The following is a 19,580-nucleotide window of genomic DNA, read 5'->3' as shown; positions in this document are numbered from 1 at the left end:
GCCCTCCTGCCCTCCTACCCTCCTGCCCTCCTGCTCCTGCCCCCTGCCCTCCTGCCCCCTGACCCCTACCCTCCTGTCCCCTGCCCTCCTGCTCCTGCCCCCTGCCCTCCTGCCCCCTGCCCTCCTACCCTCCTGCCCTCCTGCCCCCTGCCCTCCTGCCCCTGCCTCCTGCCCTCCTTTGAGCCAGCTCTGGACCTGGCACAGCTCCCTCTCTGCGCCATCTGACTCTTCGGCTCTGCGCTGCTGTCAGTGTTCTGGGCTGGACCCTGAGAGGAGAAAGCATGGTCGGAGCCCAGGACCCAGCATAGGGCCTGATAATTTGTTAATTTACTAAACAATGTTAATTGAGCCCCTCCCATGTGCCGGGCAGTGTTCTGGCCACTGAGATTACAGTGGAGAACAAAACAAAGGCCTTGTCTTCATAGGGTTGTTGATTCTAGAAGACAGTCAGTACATATGAAAGTATTGTCTCTCCCAGCCAGTGTGGCTCAGTGGTTGAGTGTCGACCTATGAACCAGAAGGTCACAGTTCGATTCCTGGTCAGGACACATGTGAGATTTCAGGCTTGATCCCCAGTAGGGGGCATGCAGGAGGCAGCCAATCAATGATTCTCTCTCATCATTAATGTTTCTCTCTCTCTCTCCTTCTCCTTTCCTCTCTGAAATCAATTTAAAAAGGTATTTTTTTTTAAAGAAGAAGAAAGTGTTGTCTCAGAGTCCCTGTGATCACTGCTCTTAGGAAGCCAGGAGAGGAGAGCTAACTCTAGTATAGAATTTGCACATAAATAGGACCATCCTTCATAGTCTTTTATTTATTTATTTATTTATTTATTTATTTATTTTTATTTTTATTGATTTCAGAGAGGAAAGCAGAGGGAGAGAGAGATAGAAACATCAATGATGAGAGAAAATCATTGATCGGCTGCCTCCTACGGGGGATTGAGCCCGAAACCCAGGCATGTGCCCCCTGCCCTCCACCCACTCCCTGTTACACCCACCCTTCCCACCCATATGATCCCAACTCCAGGACATTCTGGAAAAGGCAAAACTAAGACACAGTAAAAGGATCAGTGGTTGCCCGGGGTTCGAGGGAAGGAGGAATAAACGCAGCTCCCGGTGCAGGGGGGGAGGGGGGGGTTAGGGCAGTGAACATATTCAGAACGATACTATGATGGCGGACACATGCCATTATACATTTTTTGAAATCCATAGCTTCATAGTCTTTTGACTTTATTTTTTAAGTATGACTTTGGGATGTTTGAAGACCCACTAATGTACTGTTGCCATAGACCAGGTGTTGTAGGGAGAGGCTGCTGGCTACATATTCATCCGCTGTAACCCATTCATGTCTTAGGTGAGGTGTATGGCAGGGTAGGCGGCTCTGGGAGGAAGGGAAATACATGGGGTAAGCTTAAGATTTCCTGGAAGACAGGGCCCATGGCTCTGCCCCCCACAGGCAAGGCCCTGTGTGAATCTAGCTCCTGGGCGGGGAGAGCTCACAGATTAGTCCAGGGCCAGCCACCCCACTGCCCTCTGGGTATTCTGGGCATTGGGCATCAGAAGGAAAAAGAAGATGGTAAGGGAGGGGGGCACAGAGCACCTAAGCCCTAAAGATGGGGTGGACTGTACTCATGATTTATAACAATCCTACAGGCCACCTGTTTTGTTATTGATCCAACATTTTTAAAACAACTCACATACATTCTCTCTCTCTCTCTCTCTCTCTCTCTCTCTCTCTCTCTCTCTCTCTGCTTAAATAAATGTATTTTGGAATGACATTTTATAGCACTATCATAAATTATTAGTTTTATGGGCCAGATCATTTTCCCTAATACACATTGAAGTAAGTATCTGTTAAAATGTGAATGTTCCTTGTGAGCCCCCTAAGTCATCCAGGGGGCTCCTCGTGTCACGCACCGTGGCTCGCTGGTAGAGAGAAGCCGGCGCCGCTGGTGCTGAAAGACTTGGAGCCAGTCTTGGTCCTTGATTTATGAGGAGCCCTGGGCAGGTCGCCTGCCCCTCCCCATGTGTCACTTGCCTCATCTGCAAAATGAGAGGGTTGACCAGATGCCCCCTGGAGTACGTTCACACTCTGAGGTTCTGATTGTTTGTTCTGTAAATGTAGTCATTACAGGCGGCTCACACATGGCAGACTCCTTGACCCCTGCCCTCTCTCCTCCCTCCTAAGCTTCCACCCACCCTGCTGCAAGGCAGAGCCACCTGGGAGAGAAGCCTGCACAACCCCAATGCTAAACAAAATTTTTCTTCATTAGAGGACAAACACCCCAATGTTTTCCAACCTCAACACGGTACTCTCACTCCTTGAACTTGGTGAAGTAAGCGGTTTCCTTTGCCAGGGAGTTCCATCCCAACACACACACACACACACACACACACACACACACACACACCAAAAAAATTGCTTTCTTGTTTTTGAAAAATGTTTACAATGACCTTTACGATCTCCATGTTTCACGAGTGAGCCAGAGAGAAAAGGAGTCTGTCTAGCATTCCCTGGCAGGGCCTGGCAGCCGCCTCCTCGCTGTCTGGCTGCAGACACTCTCCGCCCTGGTCTGCAGGAGAGTCAGCAGGTTCCAACCGCCCCTCAAGGGCGATGTGTGGAGGGCGGGGGGCTTAGATGCCATGTTTAATCACCCACAGAAGCTGCACGTGGGCACAATTAGGTACCACGTTGCCGTGCCTAGCAGACCCTCCGCACGGCCCCCATTAAAACCACTCCGGACAACGATGGCTGGAGAGGTCCTCGTGCGCAGAAAAGATAAGCCAGCAGGGCCAGAAAGTGAAGGAAATAACTTGAATTCTGTTAGCGTGTGTCGGACCTATGAGAGCTCTACATACCTTCTCCATACAGGTGCTTCTAGGTAGCAACAAGCAGCTAACACTGGCTTGTTCAATGTTTACATGGTTTGTCTCACTGAATCTTCATAGTAGCTATGGGAAACGTGCTATCGCAAAGCTCATTTTACAGGTGAGGAGTTAAGAAGTTTGCCAAGGTCGCACCGCTGCTTAGTGGTAAAGCCGGGTCCCCGGACCCACGTTCAAAGCAGTAGCTTCTGCTTGTGTGACCGTCTGTGCTTTTCAGAACCCTTAGCACGTACTCTAGCCATCACTTAGAGAGGCAGACAGAATACAGATGGAGTAGACAGACAGACAGACAGGTACAGACATAGAGACGTACATTCTAGTCCTCCCACCCCTGTGAGAATGGGTATAAATATTATCATTTCCTTTTACACAGGAGGAAATGGAGCCCCAGAAACGCTTACAGACTCCGTTCAGGTCATGGCATTTGCACGTGCCTAAGGCAGGATTTGAACCTAGGTCAGCCTGGCCCCGCAGTCTGCTTCCGCTGTGCTGCCTGCAGGATTTCATCTGAATTTTCCGACAGCTCTGTGACGTGGGGGGCGGGAGGAAGAGTTTGGTAGAGCCCAGATCCTCGTCCATGGGATTCAGTAATACATTCTCTATCACACTCTCCCGCTTGTCTTTCAAAGCACCTGCGAACTAGCTGTTTCCTACCCAAGTATTACCTATCCGTCTACCCGTCTGTCTGACCACCTTCTTATCTAGCTGCTTGTTGACTCTCCACCTCCCCCAACTACAAAATTCCCTGGTCTCTGTCTTGTTCATTACCATATTCTCAGTGCCTAGCACAACGCACCCTAAATATCTGGAGACAAAATGAACGATCAGATGCTTGGGTTTAATGGATATCAAACATCCCGAGTGGTACAGAGGCCTGTGGGAGTTCAGAGAAGGAGGGAGAAACTCCTAGGCGCTGGTGCGAACCAGAAAGGCGGCCTGGAGGAGGCGGCTGGTTTTAGGGCTTTTGTGGGTGAGTCCATGTCAGGTAGAGGAGCAAGGAGAGCTTTCCGGGGAGGAAGGAGACCAGAGCAAAGGCACAGAGGGCACAGGCGGGCAGCGCCCAGGGCCTGCAGGCAGGCTGCCTCGGAGCAGCGAGGAGCAAAGTCTGCTTCCAGCCCTGAGGGCCCAGCGGCCTGGCCTCTGTCCTCGTGAGGAGCCTGGATCCCCCAGAGGGCGTCATTCACCTGTGACTGTCTATCCCCTGTGCAACGGGGCATCATCCTCATTAGCAGCTTCCTCCCACCCCACCTGCCCCTGTGTGCAAAACGGCCATGGCCCTGGCCCAAGCTAGAGCTGACCAGTGAGGAGGGAGGGAGACAGGGAACCCGCGTCCACAGGGGACTCCACAAACGCGTTCTCACTGGGGCTTCGTCGACTTGGGAATTTGGAGAAGTAGCAGCAGCAGGCTCTGGGCCCAGACAGCCTTCTCACTTCCTGAGGCTGTGTGACCTCAGGTTGCTCACCTGCCCTCTCTGAGCCTCATCGGTCCCATCTAGGGATGTGGAGATGCTGTTCCCCACCTCCACCACTTCAGTGGGTCCCGAGACACTGGAGAAGACTCCCACCACTGAGCCGACGCTGAGGCTACAAATGTGTGACCTCCAGCCCCAGCGGGACTTCTTGGCAAAGCTCTTACAATCACCTAACCTGCTGCCTTTCCCATCCCCACTGTGATGATTCTACAACTTCCCTGCTCTCGTCAAGCCCCGCGTCACAGGACTCATTGACGCTGGCAGACACCCTCTCACCGCCTCTGCCCTCACGCCCTCACGCCCTCTTCCCTGTCTCAGTGGTGTCTCTTCTCCTATTCAGAGTTCATTTGACCTCTGAGCTCTGGCTCTCATTCTCGCCATATCCCCTGGGGCTTGCTACCTGTCCGTTCCTCTCAGCCCAGTTCTCAGTGCTGCTTCCCAACTGGCATCTCCTCAACGTATTAAGTCGCACTTTGATTTTAAAAGAATACATATGTCTTCTCCGAGCCTATATGCCTTTCCCACCCTAGTTTTTCAGCCAAGTTTCTTCAAGAAGAGCGTGTAGCTGCTGTCTCCACTCACTCACCAGCTCCCTAAATCAGCCCCCACCTCTCCCGGAACCTTATCTGGCAAGATCATTCATCCAGATGGACAAACCTAATGAAGTCCTCAGCTCCTTGGTCATTGGTGGCTGTTGCCCTGTCTCCTGAAGGCTCGGGAACACCCGCCTTCCCTGCTTTCTCTCCGGCCAGACTTTCTGTGCCTCCTTTGCAGCCCCTCGTCCATGTGCCCTGGGGCTCTGTCCTTGCCCCATCTCCTCCTCACCGTACGCAGATCCCTCACGCCTGTGCTGTCCGATGTGGTGGCCCCTGGCCATGGGTGCCTGCCGAGCACCTGACACGTGGCTCAGTTGAGATGAGGTGTGAGTGTGAAATGTACATCCAAGTTCAAAGTCTTGGCATTCAAAAAAAGAGAACATGCCATATTTCATTCATAAGTTTTATGAAGACGAGACATGCAAATGATTTTTTAAATGTATGTATCGGGTTAAGTAAAACAGGTTCTTAAAAGTGTTAACGTAAAAACATTCAAACCTGTAAAGAATTTTTGTGAGTTTATTTGAACCAAACTGGTGACAATCGCCAGGAAGCAGAATCTCAATGTATTGGGATAATGCTTCGGAGAATGGCAGTTTTTCACCTTGTTTTATACATTACTAGAGGCCCGGTGCATGACATTCATGCACTGGGGGTTGTCCCTCAGCCCAGCCTGCGCCCTCTCACAGTCCAGGACCCCTTGAGGGATGTCCGCCTGCTGGCGGGGAGCGTGCCTAAGCCAGCAGTCGGACATCTCCCAAGGGGTCCTTAGTGCTGCCACAGAAGCAGGAGAGGCTCCTGCCACCACCACTCTGCTCGCCAGCCATGAGCCTGGCTTCTGGCTGAGCAGTGCTCCCCCTATGGGAGCGCACTGACCACCAAGGGACAGCTCCTGCATTGAGCATCTGCCCCCTGGTGGTCAGTGCGCATCATAATGACCAGTCATTCCGCTGTTCGGTTAATTTGCATATTAACCTTTTATTTTACACTAGAGGTCCGGTGCATGAAATTCGTGCACAGGGGGTTGGGGGAGGGTACCTTCAGCCCAGCCTGCACCCTCTCCAACCCGGGACCCCTTGGGGGATGTTCAACTGCCAGTTTAGGTCGGGCCTAAACCGGCAGTCGAACATCCCTCTCACAATCCTGGACTGCTGGCTCCTAACTGCTCACCTGCCTGCCAGCCTGATTGCCCCAACTGTGCCCCACGCAGCCTGATGCTCAGTCGTTTGGTTGCCCCTCACTAACCCCCCCTGCTGGCCTGGTTGCCCTACCCAGCCTGCTGCTCAGTTGTTTGGTCACCCCTCACTAACCCCCCTGCCGGCCTGGTTGCTCCATGCAGCCTGTTCGGTTGTCCATTTGGTTGTGACGGTCGATTAGGCTTTTATATATATAGATTATAATCAAAGGAGACATAAGTGGGTTACATGAAATCCATTGGTGATAGATTAAGGAGGCAGGAGAAAGCAAAGCGGGGAAACCTCTGGATTGGATAAAAAGTAAAGTGATAGACACATACTTCTTTTACTTAGTTAACAGTCAACAATTAACTCAATAACAATGAGGGGACTTGTGGTCTCCGCAGAGTGGTGCCTGTGCTTTGAGGGGTCCAGAAAAAAGGAAAATTACTTTGACGTTCCAATGATATGTTATCGTAGATGCAGAAAGACAACAGGCTCAATGAAGGTAGTAAAGATTGACCTTTGTCAGGGAAGATATTGGCCTGGGACATGACTAACCACCAAATGCTTTTAGTTAACGTTTTCATTTCAGACCATCCTTGTGGTGACTTTAGGTCTTTGAGATTGCAAGACCGCCGTGCAGCCCTTCCCCGAGCTTTTCAGGTTAGCATGTGGCCCCTTTTTCATCGTTTCCCTTTTCTTTTTTCCTTTCTAATGTGGCTGTAAGTAAATGTGTAATTACCCAGGCGGCTCTCGGGACAGCAGTGCCTGGGACAAGCACAGCCACCTGAATCAGTGACGGCCAAGGCGACCCAGCCCTGTGCTGAGGAGTGCAGTCCAGGAGCCCACTGCTGGGGTGTGAAGCACAGCGCTGCCACTTACTCTCTGAGTGAACGTGGGCACCTTCCTTAGAACAAGACCTGGTGTATGGAAGGCACTCGTTAATGCTGGCCATTCTTACAGAGACCGCCTCTGCTTGTTTGTTTTTTTGTTTGTTTGTTAATTCTCACCTGAGGATATTTTCCCATTGATTTTTAGAGAGAGTAGAGGAGGAGAGACAGAGAGAGAGAAACTTCAATGTGAGAGACACATCGATTGGTTGCCTCCCTCATGGGAATTGAGCCTGCAACCGAGGTATGTGCCCTTGATGGGAATCGAACCTGGGATCCTTCAGTCTGTGGGTCAGTGCTCTATTCACTGGGCCAAACTGGCTAGGGCTCTAGGGTACAATTCTATAACACATCATCTGTATATTGTATTGTGTGTTCACCACCCCAAGTCAAGTCTCCCATTACCATGTATCCCCCAGTTTACCCTCTTCTACCCCGCCCCGCCCCCTTTCCCTTTGGTAATCACCATTCTGTTTTCTGTGTCTAGAGTTCGCATTTTCCTGCCTTTCTCCTCACACTGCCTCAGGTCAGCTCTGCGTCACTTCTGGTCTGAGCTGCAGCCATCACAGCCTCCTGGCTGGCCCCTCCCATCCACTGTCCACATGGCTGCTGAAGTGTGAGTCCCAAATCCCAGACTGGCTGCATCCCTCCTCTGCCTAAAACCCGCCCGTGCTCCGTGTGGTGCACGTGAAAAGTGCAAGACCCACCAGGATCCACCACATCCTGCGGTCCCCTCTCAGCACAGGCCCCCTCGCAGCCAGGGCTCCGGCCACATCCCAGCCCTGTGCAATCCCAAACACGCCGGGCTGTGCCGTGCCTCCCTGCGTTCCCTCCCTCTGTTATCTTCCATGAACGCCCACAGCCATGTCAGACTCGGCAACACCAGGCTCGGCTCAAGTTCAAGAGTTTCCTGAACTTCTCCCGACCCCTCGGTGGAGGCAGCCGCCCCACCCCCCAACCCCCGCCACTTGGCACCCACACTGTGCCCCTGCAGAATTCTGCCGCCCCACCTGCGCTCACGCCCTCTCGGTTGACAGGCCTGCTTCTCTCACAGACCGTGCGCATCTCAGGGATAATGATGTGATGATGAATTTATGGAGAGCATGCTCGGTGCCGGCTCTGCCCAAGGACTGGGCATGGGCTCACATACTCCTCTTATCTCCCTCAACCCTGAGTTGTCCTCATAGCCACCTTATAGTTGAGGCTCAAAGATAAAGAGGGGAGTCAATCCCCCACCTTCCTCTCCCTCCCACCCCCGCCCGCTCCCTCCCAGGGTTCAAAGCCAGATGGTCTTCCTTCAGAGACCACACTCCTAACCTTGAGCTACTTTTCTTCTACTTGAGATATAATTGGCAAGTAACACCGTGCATGTTGGAGGGGTGCACATGTTGATTCGATACACTTGTGTGTTGCGATGTGATAACCATCACAGCGTAGCTAGGACCTCCATCACCTCGCAGCGTTGCCATTTCTTTTCTGTGGTGAGGACGTTCAAGGTCTACCCTCTCGGCACCTTTGGAGAATGTGATACAGTGCTGTTGAGTGCAGTCACTAGACTGCGCATTGATTGGAACTCCAGGACGTAGGCCACCTCTGGTGATACCTTCGTACCTTCAACAACGCCTCCCAAACCCCCCACTCCCACACCCTGGGAACCACCCCTCTACTCCCGGGTTCTATGAGTTTGGCTTTTTTAGATTCCACATGTAAGTGAGGCCACACAGTAGTTGCCATTTTCTGTCTGGCTTATTTCACGTAACATAATGTCCTAAAGAACCATCCACGTCCTGTCCTTCTTTCTTGCGGCCAATCACATCTTCTTCATTCATTCATCCACTGGTGGACGCTTAGGCTGTTTCCACATCGTGGCTAATGTGACCAACGCTGCCCGGTTTACTTTGATAACCTAAGCTGGCATGGCTAGTTTTCTTCTTTCCTTCACCACTCATCCCCTCTATGCCTCGCCTGGTTAGTTTTTGAAGCCACGAGCTCAGAGAAGGAACTTTCCCTGCCCAAGGTCACCCAGGAGTCCCTCCCCAGCCGGAAGTGGAGCCTGGGCCTCCTGGCTCTCTGTCTTTTTCTCATTTGAGGTTGTTTGTGTGTCCTTGCCATGAAAGCCCAAGGCTGATGCCCTCCCCTCTCCCCCAGACAATGGGGAGGAGGGACCCTGGGCAGCTTGCCTGCAGACATGTCCCGAAGCAACGAGATGTCCAGGCTGAGGCTGAAATAATAAACAAGGCTGAGGGAGCATCTGCTTTGTTTGCTTGGCTGAGTGTGTTTTTGTTCTGAATGATCTGGAATTCAATCCCGCCTGGGAGGCACCAAGCCTTGCTTTAGTCCCCTGTTGTTAGAGCGTGGTCGGGTGGAGCCGATGAGCTGTGCTGTGCTGACAGGGAGGCAGAGCCAGTCAAGTCCAAGGCCAGGGCACTCCGCGTGGGGGCCCAGACAGACGGGGTGCTGGGCAGAGACCTGGGAGAGCCGGGCTCTTTGTCAGAGCCTGTCACTGGGCGGGAGGGGAGGGTGTCATTTCATGGTGAATAAATAATACCCCTCAAGTCAACTGAGGTGACCCCAAAGGGGAGGAGATTCACAGAGGGCTGCTCTGGATGATGAGAAAGCAGCCCTTAATGAGCTCTGCAAGGAGCCTGCGGCCCTCTCCTCAGCCCACGAAGCTGGCGGGTCCCGCGGGGAAGGAGGATAAGGGCAGGAGGGCCCGGGGAAGTTTCAGGAACTTTTATAAAACCTCTACCAAGGGTGCTCTCCGCGATGCGTTGTGCAAGGCCTTTCCGGATGAGGTGTGAGGGGACAAGAACGTCGTTTCTTCGGCAGAACTGGGGCACTTTTCTCTGGCAGATACGAGAAGCACTGGCCTCCGATGGAAGAAGCATCCAAGGTCATTTCCCGGCCTCGTGCTTGACTTTGCTCCTACAATCGGCTTTTCCCACCAGCCGGCCAGCTGCAGGCTTTTGTCTGATAAGAGTAAGGAAAAATCAAACGCGTCACCTTCCCACAAATAAAGACACTAAAGAATGTGCCTTAGATGGGCAGTCAAGTGGGCTTCCCAGCCCCGCACCCCGGAGGAGACAGACTTACCCACGTGACACGGACAGTGCTGGTGGCCTCGGGCAGCCCCCACATGGTTACAATCTGGGAAGCAGAACAGATTACAGGTTGTTGGTGGGAACGACGGCTCCCAACGAGAAAGAAGAGGAGAATGGGCTGGGTGCTGAGCTTGCCCCATTTCTCCTCCAAACCTCCAAGTATGTCACCACCCCCCTCCTCCCCCGAGGGAGGTGTGAATGACAAGGGGCAGACTGGCCAGGGCATTGCACCCTCCACAGGAAGAAAACTGCAGGAGTTTGGAAATAAGGAATCTCCCCTAATACTAGTAGCTTTCTCCCAGCCTAAAGGTATTCGCTGCTGAAGGAACGGACTCGGGGTCCCCAGGGCCTTTAGAGTGGAAAATCCGGCCTCAGACCAGGCAGCCTGGGCAAGAGTGCCTTCCTGCAGGCACACCCAGGGCAGCAAGGCGGGTCTGGGCAGCCAGTAGCCAGTAAATGCACTCACCTGTATCAGGATTGTTTTGGCTGCAAGTGAAGGAAAATTCCACCCCAGATTGGCTTCACCAAGCCTTGCGGACTAGCTCAGTGAAGGCCCCGAGGTCTTCGGCCACTGGCCTCAGGCTCAGCTCCATTCCAGGCGGCTTCCTCTGTGCCAGGCTGGCTGCCGGTGGCATTCTGGGTAATGAGCTTCGTTCTCAACGTTCACTCCAAGGTGGAGTCGGATGCTCTTGTCCATCTGGCTGGCCCGTTTATCCAGGCGTCCATCCCGGGCCACTGGGAGAGGAGTGCTGTGTTCTAATTGGCTTAGGCTCATCAGGACCCACCTCCCGTGCTGGTTCTGGCTCTAGCTCTCCTCTGCCCCAGGCAGGCCTGGGACTTGCTCCCCCACCTGCTGCAGGTGTCTGCTCAATGCCGACTTCTTAGGGAGGCCTCCAACCAGCTCTCGAAATGACATCTCCACCCTGGCCTCCAGTTACCCCCACACCCTCCGCCTAATGTGTGTTCCCATAACACTCACCTCTACCTACTATGTCATAGATGTACTTGTTTACGCACTTCTCACCCAGTTCTAGCCTTGTGTCCCTGGCCCCTGCCACAGTGCCTGGCTTATGGTAGGGCCTCAGTAAATATTTATCGAATGAATGGCTGGGCTTCGGAGTGAGAAAGTCCTTGGTTAACATCTCAGCTCTTCCATAGCCAGCTGAGGCCTGCAACAATTCTATAACCTAGCTGGGCCACAGTTTCTTCATGTGTGAAGTGGCGGAAGAATAGTACTTACTACCTAAGGTTGTTCTGAAGACTAAGTCAATTAATATATAACTGTTAGGCCCGGCGGGTGTGGTTTAGTGGTTGAGCGTCAACCTATGAACCAGGGAGTCACGGTTCGATTTGCGGCCAGGGCACATGCCCTGGTTGTGGGCTCCATCCCCAGTGGGGGGCATGCAGGAGGCAAATTATCAATGATTCTCTCTCATCATTGATGTTTCTAGCTCTCTCTCCATCTCCCTTCCTCTCTGAAATATAAATAAATAAATACACACACACACACACACACACACACACACACACACACTAGAGGCCCGGTGCATGAAATTCGTGCACTTGGGGGGGGGGTCTCTCAGCCTGGCCTGCACCCTCTCACAGTCCAAGAGCCCTCGGGGGATGTCCAACTGCCAATTGTGTCCCGCAGTTAAACATCCTTAATGCTGCCATGGAGACGGGAGAGGCTCCTGCCACTGCCACTGCGCTTGCCAGCTGTGAGCTGACTTCTGGCTGAGTGGTGCTCCCCCTGTAAGAGTGCACTGACCACCAGGGGGCAGCTCCTGAGTTGAGCATCTTCCCCCTGGTGGTCAGTGCATGTCATAGCGACCAGTTTTTCCACCATCTGGCCAAAACCAAGGGGTCCCGGATTGCGAGAGAGTGCAGGCCAGGCTGAGGTGCACAATCGAGGCCAGGGAGGGACACGGGAGGTTGGTCAGCTGGGGAGGGACCGAGGGAGGGCTCCAGGGAGTGTCCAGCCCATCTCACTCAGTCCCAATCGGCTGAACCCCAGCAGCAAGCTAACTTACCACTCGGAGCATCTGCCCCCTGGTGGTCAGTGCACGTCATAGCGAGCAGTTGAGCAGCCTCAGCATATCATTAGCATATTACGCTCTGATTGGTTGAACGGCTGACCGACCGACCAGACACTTAGAATATTAGGCTTTTATTATATAGGATATATATATATATTAGCACCTGGCACATAAAAGGCTCTCATTAAAGGTGCTGTTATTATCCATCATTGTTGTTATTACAATCATCATTATTATTGATTCACAGGATGAGTCACATGGTCCCCACCCAGTGCCCCATCCCAGCCCCCAGCCTCCTCTCCAGCCAGAGGCGGGGAGGGTGATTCAGGTGGTGGCAGCCTGCCCTGTGAGTCAGCCCTGGGCCTCGGCCATGCGGGGTCCCCTGGCACAGGCTGCCTTGGCCAAGGGGCCCTGGCGTGAGTCATCGGGGCCACAGCTTCAGCGGGGGGATACCTTGGCTGTGGAGTTTGGCGGCTGAGCGTGCCCCCCCCAGGTCCTTCCAGGAAGAGGCTGGGCACCTGCCCCGTTGTGTCTCAGCAGCCGCACTTGCCAGCAAAGTCCATCTGTCAGTAGAGCTTGCAAACGCACCAGAGGAGGGTGAGAGGGGAAAGGAAAAAGATGGGAGAGGAAAACTATGAGGAGAGAGTTGCCTCCATGCTTTGCTCTCAAAGCAGGACAGAGTCATGAACAGGCCTGGGGTTCAGAACTCACCGGGCCTGGATTGAGTCTCCATTCCTCCCTGACTAGCTGGGCGGCCTTGGACAAGTCCTTCCCTCCTCTGAGTCTCCACTGTGAAGTGGGAGGACAGCATCTCCCGCTCAGGGTTCCTGGGAGGACTTACTGAGGGGATGCATGCTGTCTTCAAGTCCCAAACCCTTCACGGAGGTTTCTCAGATCTGCCTGGTAAGGTCTCTGAATTTCGGCCACTTTCATAAAAGGAGAGGAGGTGTCCTCTCCCTCCCCGTGTTCCTCCTAACTGGCCCTGCCCCCACCTCCCCTGGGAAGGGAAAGGGCCAATCTAATTCATCCTCTCATTACAGCACTTTATGGAGCACCTACTGCATGCTGGGTACTGTGCTGAGCACTGGGTACAGACATTGTGGGTGAGGCAGACAGTGTATAGATGAGCAAATAGATACAGAACTGTGAGTGTGACTCAGTACTAAGCAGAAGACAGAAAAGCATGAGGGAGCTTTTGGAGGAAACCTCGGAGGTGGTGACATTTCAGTAAAGACGTGAAGATTAAGAATGAGCCGCCATGCAAGGGACAGGAGGGAAGAACCTTCCAGAGAGAGAGCAACATATGCAAAAGCCCAGAGGCAGGAAAGAGCTGGGGTTCAGGAGACACTGGGAGCCCGGGATGCTGAGTGTCCCAGGCCAGGGCCGAGTGGCGTGAGAAAAGGGGCCAGGCTGCCTCGGGGGTCACCTCCCGAACTTCCCTCCCCTCAAGGATCACAGCCTGTACTGTCTACTCCCACAGCCTCCCAAAAATCGTCCCCTCGTAAATCTGTTCCAGTTTTATGGTTGTTTACAGAGGCAGGGCTTGTGGGGTACGCTGTGGCCGGAAGCCCTGCGGACTGTTTGTGAAGATGAAATGAGATCAGACAGTAAACTGTGTGTTTGCTTGGTATTTTCACTTTTTCATTACATTCCACTTCCTGGCACATAGTTGGTGCTCATTTAAAAAAAAATAGGTAAGACCTCGAGAAGGAATGAGTGAGAAAGTACTAAGATACATGAGGCCACACTTCATTTCTTCCTCCTCTCCATAAATGGTTACCAAAAATGTTGGGGTGGAGTCCATCACCTCATCTAGGAAACCTTCCCTACTCCCTACCGCCCCCCCCCCCCCCCCCATGTAGATCATGGTCCCTCTCCTGCGCACTCACAGCCCCCGTGCTGGCCTCTGTGGTGGCATTGTCACCCTTTACTGCATTGTCTGTCTGTCTGTCTGTCTGTCTCCCATGGAACTCCTCAGTGGCAGGGACTGTGCCTTAATTTTGTGTTTAGTACAACACTTTAACATTTTACTTCATTGCAGACATGCTTAGGGGCTACTCTAAATGGTGAGGTTGCTCTCACCAACCTGCTTTGCACTGAGAGCATGATCCTGGTGAATCAATCTCCAATAGAAGTTGTACCATCTTAACAAGTGTCATAGCCTTTATTGTTGTTTTATTTTATACTAGAGGCTAGGTGCACGAATTCATGCACAGGTAGTGTCTGGCTTGCCTGCCCTGATAGGGGCCCATTAGGCTGGGCCAGCAGGGGGGAGGGGCCTTGGCGATTGGCCAGCTGGCCCCACCCCCGATCAGGGTGTTAAGGGCCAATTGGGGGCAGGGCCAGCCAAGGGGAAGGGCCATGGGTGGTTGGCCAGCTGGCCCCACCTCTGATCGGGGTGTTGGAGGCCAACTGGGGGCCGTATCAGGATGGTTGGCTGCTGCAGTGCATGTCATAGCCACCGGTCATTCTGGTCATTCCGCCAGTCCAGGCGCTGGGCTTTTATATATAGAGATTTTTTCCCATCACTATTTATCCCCTCTATGTCCTTTTCCCTCTGCATCCACCCTCCTCCACCCACTCTGTGTCCATGAGTTCTCTCTCTCTCTCTCCTTTTTTTTTTTTTTTTTTTGCTCAATCCCTCCACACACACACATACCCTAACACCTCCAGAGCTGCCTGCCTGCTCTCTATCTAGGAGTCTGTCTCTGTTTTGCTTGGTATTTCAGTTTGTTCATTACATTCCACATACGAGTGAAATCAAATTTTCCTCAAGTACGGACTGGTTGAACCTCTAGACTGGTTTATTGGATACTCGCCCCCCCCTCCCCCCGGCGGTTTCTCAGACCTATGATTGCCATGAGAATCAGGTAGGCTTTTTCTCCCAGGGATATTGCCCAGAGACTCCTGTTCTTAACTGCTAGGGGAGGGTGTTGGGAGTCATAACACTAGGTCCCTGGTTCCCAAACCCGACACCACAGCATATTTTAAATTTTCAAGAGAAAAAGCAGCTCTCGACACCTGTGAGACATGCAGATCGATTGCCGAGGTAGCTCCCCGTGTCAGCCTTGGGTCACAACATGCTCCTCTCCACGGCGCTGCATCTTGGCAAAGCTGGGGTTCGGGTGCCGGTTGTGCAGAAAAGCAAGTACCATATGCCAATCAGGGGCACTAGGAAATGCGGGTCATGGCTAGTTAGATGGGGTCCGGCTGAGTCTGTGGCTTGAGAACTTGTGCAGTGCCCACCAAGCACACACATTCCATTAGGAAGTAATTGTCGTTATTTAAAATGAAATGAAAACATTATGTGCTTTTTTTTTTTCTTCAAATAATTACCAAGTTGTTCTGAAATAAATATTTATCCAGCAATTTAGCTCTAACTACTCGGTAAATGGAAGTGCTTGGTATTTCTCTTGGCCTAGGAATGCCATGAGATAATTCTTGAGATGGGAACTGTGAACCCAGAAAGGCTGGGAATGTCTACATTATTAGGTTATTAGCAACTTCCATTTACTTCTTCTCAGCCCATATATATATATATATTTTTTTTTAATTGATTTCAGAGAGGAGGGGGCAGGGAGAGAGAGATAGAAACATCAATGATGAGAGAGATCGGTTGCCTCCTGCACGCCCCACACTGGGGATCACGCCTGCAAACCTGGGCATGTGCCCTGACTGGGAATCAAACCGTGACCTCCTGGTTCATAGGTTGACGCTCAACCACTGAGCCACACAGGCCCAGCTCTTCTCACCTTTCAACGCTGAGCTCAGGAATTCATTCTAAACTAAACAGCCTGAGAGTCTGGGAGCTGCAAGACCAGTGAGAACCTACGGGGATAGAACATACGTAGCCTGTCCCTCTCTGCCCCATCTAACTAGGTTTTCCTGAACAGATACCACTTTGGAATGAGCTGGATGCACATCTTCCTGTTAGAAAAACAAGCATCCATTTGTGTGCCAAGGTCATGGGTTTATCATCTCGAACTAGGAGGGGCCTGAATATCCAGCTGGCCCTGCCGGCTAGTTCTTGCCAGAAAGAGAGACCACAGAGCAAGTGTTCTAAGGCTATGGTTATTATTGTTGGTAGATAGCCACTCAGCTATTAGCTTATTCGTAAATAACCTGGTTCAGTAAATTGCCTCATGCAGTTATCTTTGTGGGGGAAAAACAACTTTGTCTGGGCCGTCCCGCTGGGAAGGAGCATGCTCCGAACTTGGCCTTCTGTGGGAAGCTGACGGAGATGGGTCTGGACGGGGTGAGATGCTGGCCACATTTTGCCCGGAATGTTTTCCAGGCTATTAAAGTAGGGCAGTGGACTTCACTCCGTTGCTCATGTGTTTCTGTGTTGAGATTAATTTCAAACGATTATCTGGGAAGGATCTTGGCCCCATTTCCTGTGTTCACATCTGAGGGGAGATTGGATGGGAGAGCATGAATCCCCACTAGCCTTTAGCTTCCATACGGTGTGAAGGCTCAGTTTTCTGTTAATGTTTGGGAGTCTCTTTTCAACAGGCAGCATCACCCCCAGGACCACTGCAGCTCCTTTCCCCCTGCCTAGACTCTCTTCACTCAGCTGTTACCATGACTGGCCCTGTATTCATTCTTTCAGCAAATATTTATTGAGTACCTACTATGTGCCAAGCACTATGCTGAGTGTTCAGGTTATGAGAGGGAATGGTAACAATTAATAATAGTTATCATTTATCAAGTGCTTGTGATGAGCCAAGTGTTCTAATAAACCATTTATATGTGTTATCTCATTTAATGCTCAACAGCAATCCAATGTTCAACAATAACCCAGCAAGTTATCCACATTTGATATGGAGTAGCTACTTTACATCAACAAGTTATCCACAGTTTGCTGATAAGGAAAGTGAGAAGCCCAGCCAGCATGGCTCAGTGGTTGAGCATCGATCTATGAACCAGGAGGTCATAGTTCAATTCCTGGTCAGGGCACATGCCTGCCTGGGTTGTGGGCTCAATCCCCAGTGTGGGGTGTGCAGGAAGCAGCCAATCAATGATTCTCTCTCATCATTGATGTTTCTCTCTCTTTTCCTCTCTGAAATCAATAAACATACACTTTTTTAAAAGAGGAAAGTGAGACACAGAGAGGCTAAGTAACTTCCCCAAGGTCACACAGCCAGTAAGTGAGGGAGCTGGGGTTTGAATTTGCATTATTAAACACTCTGTGATATTGTCTCTCTAGCAAGACACAGGAGGTCCCTGATCATGTTGGCTTACATTTCAGTGGAAGAGAGAGGGAATATACACATGAACAGCAATTTCAGATAGTCAAAGACTGTAAGAAAAAGAGTAATAATAATAAACCAGGGTAATTCAGTAGAGCCTTCCCAGAGTGGGCATGGAGAGTAGTTACTTTACATCAATAGTTGGAAAAGCCTCCACTGAGGGGTCATCTGGGTAGAGACCTGAAAAAGGCGGCCATGGGAAGGGATTCAGGAAAATGGTTCCAAGCGGAAGGAATAGCAGGTACAAAGGCACTGAGGCAGGGCCAAGTGGGCTGAGCGTAAAAGATGACCAGGAACCACAGGATACAGGCCGTGCTTTTCAACCTGGGCTGCATACCACTGCCTGGGGGGCTTCCAAAAACACGGACGCCTTGGTCCACACCCAGGGAATCTGGGGAAACCAGCCTGAGGCGTTTGGCTTGGGCGAGATGAATGTTCAAAGGAGATGGTTGCCGTGGGCCAATGAGGGATGTTGGCGGCTTGGACCAATGGAGGTGGCAGCATCTCTCTTTCAGGCCCTGCTCCCTCCACACAGGATTGTAAATGGCTCCAGGCTGCCCCCCTCCCTCACAGCCCACCTGTGGTCCACAGGAAGCACTCACGTCCTCAGCCTGGATATCCCGAAGGCTGAGATGCCTGGCTGCCCGCGGCCTGAGAGGGATTCAGCTCCAGGGCACCACGCTGTGTTCCTGGCCTCAGTACACAGTGTGAGTTTCTCCAACAGGCCTTTGGCCTTGGCAGGGCTGGCCTTGTCCAGTGAATGGGCGCTCACAGACTCACAGACTCACACACACACACACACACACACACACAAACATACACACACACACACACACACATACACACACACACACACACACACTTCCTGAATACACAAGCATCACATACGACACACCACACATATAACACATAACACACATCACATATACACACCACACACAGGTCTTCACACACACAATCCACATGTGCACACCCTCCACACACACATACACACATACACACTCCCTTCTTTCTAACTGGTCTCTCTAATATCCCCTATCACACCCCTCCATTCAACCCTCTATACAACTGCTTGATGATTTTTCTAAAACACAAATTAGGCTACTTTTTAGCTTAAACTCCTCCCAGGGCCTTTCTAAAGCCTTCGGGCTGAAAATTCTAGCCCCTTACTAAGCTGTTCAGGCCATCTGTAGTCTGTTCTCTGATGACCCCCTTCAGCTGTCCCCCACCTTCCTGCCCCATCGGCCAGTCTGATCCCATTGCCCACCCTTCCCCACCTCCCCATGCGGCTCCTTCTGCCTCCGCTTTGCCCTTCCTCAGGCCTCTCCAGAGCATCCCGCTGGGTAGTCCATCTGAAACCACATTCATCCTGCCAAACCCTGCCACCTCACCTCTTCTATGAAGATTCCCTTGACTCCCCAAGGAGTTCCCTCCCTCTTCTGCGGTGCAGTGGAGTGACTGGTTCCCATGGCTGTGTCCCCTGCCAGGCAGGTGACCTTCTCAAGGTCACTCTGCATGGAGCACTGGTCCTGGCGTCGGGTAGGCATGCATGAACACTGGTGGGTGACACTCACCTTCTCACCCTCCCACAGATCAAAGTGGAAAACCAGCATGACTACCAGGACATCACCAGCATGGTGGCGATGGCCAGAACCTACGCCACCACTGAGGCCTTCATCGACTCCAAGTACGACATCCGCATCCAGAAAATCGGATCCAACTACAAGGCTTACATGTGAGTCCCTGGAGGAGGGGGAGGGAGATCTGGGAGGAGGGGGGAAGAGAGTGAGGGGGGAACGGAGATTAGAGATGCATGTCCAGCCCTGTCCTCCCCCCACCCGCCGCCCTGCCCCAGGAGGAGGCCCCATCTGCACATCACTATTCCTGCTTTCCACCTCCTCTCTGACCTTCTCTGGTCTGTAAGCTGAGGGCTGACAGTCCACCCGGCTTATCCCAGGGTGGAAGTCTGTCTGCCCAAAGGAAGGCTGTCCCCCCAGAGGAAGGAAGACACAGGCATGTTTGGGGAACTTCAAGTGTATTCATGTTGTGTGTCACAGGAGACAAGACGGAGAGAAACTTGAGGACAGATCAAGCAGGGCCTCGAACGCCTCGCTGAGGTTGTGGATTTTCTTCTGTTCTCTGCCGAGCAGAGACGTGGCATGGGCTGACCTGA

At 52.1% G+C, this 19,580-nt stretch overlaps 1 protein-coding gene across 2 annotated transcripts in view; it reads left to right on the top strand.

Annotated features, from left to right (window-relative positions):
• SYN3 (synapsin III) overlaps positions 1 to 19,580 on the top strand; it is a 357,165-nt gene that overhangs the window by 317,797 nt on the left and 19,788 nt on the right. For both annotated transcript variants that reach the window (XM_008144703.3, XM_054719461.1), the window contains one exon: positions 19,000 to 19,142. In XM_008144703.3, the coding sequence (XP_008142925.1) occupies positions 19,000 to 19,142 (143 nt within the window). The remainder of the gene's footprint in view (positions 1 to 18,999; positions 19,143 to 19,580) is intronic.

The sequence above is a fragment of the Eptesicus fuscus genome, chromosome 7 (assembly GCF_027574615.1).
Source record: "Eptesicus fuscus isolate TK198812 chromosome 7, DD_ASM_mEF_20220401, whole genome shotgun sequence".
NCBI classification, from domain to species: domain Eukaryota; kingdom Metazoa; phylum Chordata; class Mammalia; order Chiroptera; family Vespertilionidae; genus Eptesicus; species Eptesicus fuscus.
This window is presented reverse-complemented; position numbering and strand designations above follow the sequence as displayed.